This window comes from Mustela erminea, chromosome 4 (genome assembly GCF_009829155.1).
Source record: "Mustela erminea isolate mMusErm1 chromosome 4, mMusErm1.Pri, whole genome shotgun sequence".
Lineage (NCBI taxonomy): Eukaryota > Metazoa > Chordata > Mammalia > Carnivora > Mustelidae > Mustela > Mustela erminea.
In genome coordinates this window covers 77,973,462-77,980,889 of record NC_045617.1, presented here as the reverse complement: position 1 = coordinate 77,980,889, position 7,428 = coordinate 77,973,462, and the positions used below count along the sequence as shown (strand labels likewise).

Sequence of the window (7,428 nt, the reverse complement as noted above, 5' to 3'; positions counted from 1 at the left end):
TAGTCATATCTCCAATGAGGAGATAGCTAAGTCTGGCATTGACAGAATAAGGGATTACTCTAAATTACACAGAACCAGTGTAATTTAATATTCACTTATGGGTCCTTGAAGCTGGGTTTAAATTCAGATACCCTGACTCCTTGTCCACCCCCTCCCCCACACTATATCAGACAATCTCTGGGAAACAAGAATATACTGGTTAAGTATGTGCAGGAATAATTATTTTATTACAAGAGTGCCAGTGAAACTTTTTTTTCTTTTCATGCCAGGCTTATAGTTGTTATTCAGTGTCTGTTGAATTAAAAAAACAGCGTGTTACATGCCTATTAACGTTCCTGGTTCACTGTAGTACATACTGATTAAGAGTGAGTTAATATTTAAATTCCTCTTTTTGATAAACGTATTTTAATGTAACCATTTTCTCCTAATGAAAATTTAAGGGCAAGGTTTACTATTTTTAAGAGTTTGAAGTTGAGGCCTAGCACGTCACGTTTGAAAGCTGCTTCCCTCCCCTCCCCCTAACCCCCATGTGAATTATTATACTTCCTCCTGACTGGTGCAATCCACACTTGCCCGCCAAACTGAGGTCTGAAATACCCCCGAGGTCTTTCTGTAGCCTCCCACCCACGGCTCGGAAACCCAAAGCCCTTTACACGTGAAGCAACCAAACACAGTCCACTAAGCCTAAGGTCCGCTACAGTGACGGCTCCTGCATAAAAGGCGAATGAGAAGGCAGCGCCCCCTTTGTTCCCACCCCCTCTTGTCGGCAGCATCCTATCGCTTTTCTTTGTTGTGCGATCCGCATCTGGGATTGGTCGGAAACGGGACCAGCGCGAGACCAGAGCGCACGGGCCAAACGCCGAGACTTGTCCGTCATGTGCGGCCGCCCGTCCACCCCGCCTCGCTGCGCGCCTGGCGAGGCTTGGGGGGCGGGGCCCGAGAGCTGCTGCGCCTGCGTTGTGGGCGTTCTCCCGGAGCAGCAGCTGCCGCCGCCGCCGTCGCCACTACCGCCGCCGCTACTGCTGCCGCCGTGTTCGGGTGTAGAATTTGGAATCCCTGCGTCTCGTTAACAATGAAGCAGAGTTCGAACGTGCCGGCTTTCCTCAGCAAGCTGTGGACACTTGTGGAGGAAACCCACACCAACGAGTTCATCACCTGGAGCCAGGTACGGGTGAGGGCACGGCGGCCTCCGAACCCCCTGACTAACCGCCTCCTCTCTCCCTCCTGTGGGGTTGTCTGTCGCGGCCTGCGACTCGATGCCTTCTGCGAGGCGCGGGGTGGCGGGGTAGCGCGGGCCCCGGCGCTCAGTCTCGCTAGGGACCCTTGTATTGTTCGCGCGGGGAGCCGCGGGGGTCCGGGCCAGCGCTGCTGGCTCAGGCCGCGGTGGGGGGAGGGGCAGCCCGCGCCGGGCGCCGCGGCCCGGGAGGCCCCGTAACGGTCCGGCCCCGTCCGCGTTCGGAACCGGCCCGGCAGCACGAAGGCGGCCAACGAGCCGAGGGCGCGGGAGCCACGTTATTGCACACTCATTCTCCGTCCTCCCTCCCGGCTCGCGGGCTCCGAATCGCTGAGGACACGGAGAGCCCTGGGCGCAGTGGTTTGAGAAATCTTCACCTCAGCGACCTGGTTCTCACTAAAAAATACACTTCGCTTTGCACCTGAATCGTTTTGAGAGCAGTCAGGGGTATAGAAAAATGTTCAAACGCAGTAAACGAAGGCTACTCGTTGTCAGTAGGTTTCGAGATTTTATGTAGAAAATGGTACACCATTCTTTGCGAATTTTGAGCCGTTTGTAGAAACGGATTTTTATGATTATTTTAATAAAAGTGTTCTTACACATAGGTGTTCAGTAATTTAGAAGCTAAAATGAATCACTAAATTTCACTGAACAGTTGCTGGGAAAGTGGTATATGATGCCTTGATTGTTGGTTTGATCGCAACTCTGCCACTAAACAGGGATGACCTTAGTCAAGCTCCTTATCTTGACTGGCCTAAGTTTCATCGTCCTTAAGATGAATGGGGTTGCCTGGGTGATCCAAGACTCTACAAGTTCCAAATACCAAGATTCTGAGCAGAATGATTATTAAATAAACAATGCATTTGCGTTCAAATGCACTCTCAGGCTTTTGGAATAATTTTGTAAAGGGGGGTGGATTTTTCTTATTTTAGGTGATCACCTGTTGGGGATATTTTCTTGTTTAGAGGGCTGGAGAATAGTAAGTGAAAACTACCCTCAGAGTGCCTGGCACCTGTTAAGTGCTGAGTAAATGTTGCCTTCTGTTTTTCTCCCTTTTCAATTCCCTTCCTTTTGTAGAAGCTCTCCGTTTTACTTACTTTTATCTACTTTTATCTTAAAAGGGAGCACTGTATTGAGTACATGAAGTTTTTGACCTCTGTAACACTGTATTCTTTCTCATATTACTGTCATTTGTTCATTTTTTTATACCCCTTCTAGGACTTAATTTTCTTGAAGGTCAGTATCATCAGCTGGATGGTGTGTATTAAGCATTCGATGAATCCTGTACAGTCGTACAAAGAAAGGTGAAAATAATAAAGCCAGCCGCCAGCATACACTTAAAAATAAACAGATGTGTCATGCTTTTCATCAGTCAGAAGGATTAAAAGTTGACAGGGATGGATCAGCACAGTCTGCTGTTACTCAGCCTTGTATTCATATTAGAGACTGGACTGAGAGTCTCTCTTCCACCCAAGCTGATTTTATCATACCTTTTTGGCTTGTATGGCCATTTAAAAATAACTCTTATTTATCCCATTATTAAGTCTAAACTTATGTTTTACTCATTTTCTATATATAATGGGACAGTTAAAGTATAAATTCAGTGAGGGCAGAGACTGTGTTTGTGCCGAGGACACAATAAGTATTTAATACATGTTTGATGTATCAATGAAATCCTTAGACTGTGTAATGGAAATGGTGAGAATGATAAAGATAGAATTATGACTGAAAAGACTCTTAGGGGTAATCTACTTTAGCCTCATCATTGTATAGATGAGGATTTGAGGCTTAGATTAGATTTCTTATCCATAATTACAAAGCTAGCCGTTGTTGGAGGTGGGACCTAACATAGATTTCTGACCTCCCAGATTAGTCTTCCATCAACAGCACTTCATTAATGCAGGTTGGTACAATATTTAGTGTTATATCAAAATGTTATCCTTTTGCAAGTCAGTGAACCGTTCTGGATTAAGGTTGTCTAGGGCTTAGCTTGGTTGCTTAGAAAGTCTGTCTCTCTTACTTACCCACAGATTTTTCCAAAAGCATTGTTAACAATGAAATAAAAGGTAAAGCTAAATAAACAATGACGTTAAATGGAAAAAACAAAATAAGTTACGCTCATCTTTTAAAAGTTGCTATTTATGGTTGTTTCTGGTTTCCTTCAAACATATTTTGCTGAATTTCTGTTGAGGTAATTTAGCATTTATACTATCTGAGTGAAAATCATATTAAGACCTTTCAGAAGCAGCAGATGTTTTGGAAACCAGGCAATCTTAAATGCAAGTTTTTTTTCTTCACTTGTGAAAAATAATTTACTCCTCTAGCTGGAGTATAAGGTGAGGGGGGAGAAAAACCAACTGCAGTTTGAAAAGCTTGGCTTAGTATTCCTGAAGACTTATTGATACAACTAGTTTTCCTTGAAACTTGTAGTATGACAAAAATGAAAAGTGAAATACCCCCCATTCTCATGATGAATTATCAAAATCCAGGCAATCAAAATTATACTAAATATGTTATTGATTCAAACAACGGAAATGCCTTTAGATCCTGAGTGTCTTTAAAACATCTGTACATATTTTAATTTTTTCCATATTTTCCCCTAAAAAGTTTCTTTTTTCTTTCTTTTTTGTTTTTACATTTCCTATAACTCCAAACTTCTATATAGCTATTTTGGCTCTGGTAGGCTGTCTGTTGCCAGAATCAGGGACAGAGATAGTGCTGTTGGACAACCTAAAGCTGTTTTAAGTGTAACCAAGTCCTAAACAGAAGGCACCAGTTTAACTTGGAAGCAACTGCAGAAACTTGATATTCAGGTACAAGAGGTTGGGGAAGTTGGAAGCTCTTGCCATTGATAGTGAGGAACAGCCTTTACTGTTACTGAAATTTGATAGTGTATTTTGAAGTGAAGTAGTTACAAAGGCAGGAAGGAACTGGAAGTCATTGTTTTTTAGTGTTACTACCTTTGTCTCTGTTCTTCAGATTGTTTGAGAAGACCAAGAAATAATTTCCACTAAAGACCTCATACCCTTGGTGCCTGGGTGGCTCAGTTGGTTAAGTATCCAACTCTTGATCTCAGTTCAGGTCTTCATCTTAAGGTTGTGAGTTCAAGTTGCACATTGGGCTCCATGATGGGCCTGGAACCTACTTTAAAAAAAAAAAAAAAAGATGTCATACCTATCTGGTCCACCTTTTTATGCCCTTTGACATGTGTTATTTCTCCATCCTTCTCAAATCTGCAAGACAAGTCAGGAACTAGGAAGGAAATGGAGCAAAACCAGTATTGGACTAGTGCTTTCTAGCTATTTTGGATAAATTGGAGCATCCAGAGCTTGATATTTGGGTATCATTTTGAACTTCCCAGTAGCCATTTAATTATTACACTATTCTCAAGTAAAAACAAAACCACTAAGTGGCAGAATGGGAGTAAAATCCACCTTAAATGAGTCTACCGAAAAGTTGAAAGACTGATTGATGAGTATTTTTTATTTGTATGCATAAGAGAGAATGAGAGACTCAGAAGGAATGGTTGGTGAACATTTATAAGTTATGCATTGTTTTAAAAAAATTTATAAATTAATATTCTGAAGAATTTTAAAGTAATGGGACTGAAAGATGATTAGTAAGAATATTTTGGATGTTTTTAACTGACTACCAGTTCAAGCAGTAACAGTTATTATTTGGAAGCTTGCCAGCCTTTATGGGTAAAACCTAAAAAGAAGCTACCCATCTCTCCTGCCTCACTCAGTAATGGCTTTCTGCCCCTTGTGGAATGTGTTGGGAGAGTTTTGTATTGTATTGTTTGAGCCTCACAGGTTTAAATGGCGGTAAGGTGGAATTTTTGCACTGAGAGGTCATCTTCTAATTTTAGAGTAGAGACTGAAGGAATACCATAAGCAGAGACACAGAATATGGGTGAATAAGAATTGTATGAGAAGGAGAGCACATGCAGATACAAGCAAGGGGCAGTCATCATTTCATTTGATATAATCCAAGAATTGAACTTCTAAAAAGATATTTTGGTCCACTGTCACCAAAAATTCATTTATTTGATCACTTACAAATATTTATCATGAATATGTTGTGACTAGATAGTGTCCTAGGTACTAGGGATTCATTCAGTAGTGAACAAAGTGGCTTCATAGAGCTTATATTCTAATGGAGGACACTGATACTAAAATGTAAGCAAACAAAAAACACATAAACACAGATAATGTAATTCAGTTAGTGGTAAATACCATAAAGGAAATAAAGCAGGGTAAAGAGAGAGGTCCGGGTGCAATTAGGAGACCAGTGTCACGTAGTATAAAAGAAGAAAGCTGCTTTTAAATATAAAGAGGGAAAGTTTAGTAGAATTATGGTATCAGGGGGATTGGAGTAAAAACTCTAAAGAATATAGGATTGGCAGTTATGAAAAGAGTATGACCACATCTCAATGAATGGCAAAGAAGGCACTGGTGCCACACTGATGGAACTTACGGGAAGTTCATCCTTCAAGATGTACCTTTTTTTTATTATTATTATTCTTTTAAGATTTTATTTATTTGACAGAGATCAGAAGTAGGCAGAGAGGCAGGCAGGGACAGAGAGAGGGGGAAGCAGGCTCCCCACTGACAGAGAGCCTGATGCGGGGCTCAATCATGATCCCAGGACTCTGGGATCATGACCTGAGCTGAAGGCAGAGGTTTCAACCCACTGAGCCACCCAGGTGCCCCCAAGATATGCCTTCTAAGGCAGGGTTGGCAAACCATGGTCCATGGGCCAGTCATCTGTTTTGTAAATAAAGTTTAATTGGAACATAACCGTGCACAATCTATTCATATATTGTTTATAACTGCTTTGCTGCTACAATGGCAGTATTATGACGTTATGATCTACAAACCTGAAATATTTACTATCTAATGCCTTAAGAAAAGATATGTACCAGCCCTTGTTCTAAAGCACCCTTAACAGCTGTTCATGGGGACCTGTCTTTCCAGATATACTCTGATTTGAAACCTCCAGGGAGAGAGAGAATGTTGGCCTTGTGGTGCTGACCTTCTGTACTGCAAGAGCTAGGTGCTGGAGAACCTGCTTGCACTGTAGGAACCTGCCATTGTTAAAGAACCAGGAAATAGGAAGGAGAACCCCCTTCTTTTGTAGTGTCTCTCTAGTGTCTTCTGTTGACAAAGCTTATCACCATGCCATCTAGAAAAAGATATTTAAGGGACCCACCTCTATATTTGCAAAGCAGACAATGAGGAATGAATTTGGAGCAATAAATTGATAAACTAGCACATAACATAAATGGGGTTTGTGGGTATTTTAGGTAGACTGATGAGGAAAGCTTCTCTGAGGAGATGTTTGAGCAGAGATCTGAACAGTTTGAAAAGATAGGCCAGGCAAAGGGGAATGGCAAATGTAAAGTCTTGAACGTGGCATGTTCGTGTAATTGGAGAAGGCCCATGTGGTTAGTGTATCTGGAAAATGTAAGATTGAGGTCAGAGTAGGCAGGAGCAGGTGGTATAGGGACTTAGGGCTATGGTAAGGACACTGGAAATCTAGGGAACTAGTTTGTAGATTATCACAGCTTTCCACTCTGTTAGTGAAAGTAGTGTGGCTGAGACTAGCATATTTGCAGTGGAGATGATGAGAAGTTGTTGGATTGATATTTACTTCAAAGGTAAAGCAGAACTTACTAATAAATTGTATGGAGTTGCAGGAAAGACAGAGAAGAATTAAGAATGACTGAGATTTGGCCTGAACAACAAGATAAATGATGACCCCATTTGCTCAGATGGGGGAGAATTCAGAGAAATGCAGGTGGATATTGTTTGGCCATATTAACTTTGAGATTACAGTGGACACTAGTGTTACTTGAAAATTGTTTCGTTTAGCTTAGATTTCATCAACCACACTTGGTCAAATGGCCATGCTTAATTTCAGAGGAGGTGAGGAAGTTCAGTGATAGGAAGGAAAACAGGAATATTTTTGAACAGCCTGAATGACTTCTACACTCCCAAGACATCCAAGTGGAAATGTTGAACAGGATGTTTGGATATGAGACAGTGGCATTCAGGGTGGAGTTTGGAGCTTATGAGTGGTAAAGCCATGGGACTGGATGGGATCATGTAGGGAGACAAATGAAGATAGAAGAAGCTGAAAGACATGTCATTCTGATTTTTAGAGGGCAAATGAGAATAAGAAAACCTAGGTAG

The 7,428-nt window shown here is 41.8% G+C and overlaps 1 protein-coding gene across 3 annotated transcripts in view; it reads left to right on the top strand.

Annotated features, from left to right (window-relative positions):
- The first annotated feature begins 971 nt into the window (after positions 1-971).
- The window catches only part of HSF2 (heat shock transcription factor 2), a 36,862-nt gene continuing 30,405 nt past the window's right edge, over positions 972-7,428 (top strand). For 2 of the 3 annotated variants that reach the window (XM_032339664.1, XM_032339663.1), the window contains exon 1: positions 974-1,165. In XM_032339664.1, the coding sequence (XP_032195555.1) occupies positions 1,073-1,165 (93 nt within the window). In that variant the 5' untranslated portion in view covers positions 974-1,072. Of the gene's footprint in view, positions 1,166-7,428 lie in introns of all 3 variants that reach the window. The other variant, XM_032339665.1, reaches the window with a different exon arrangement.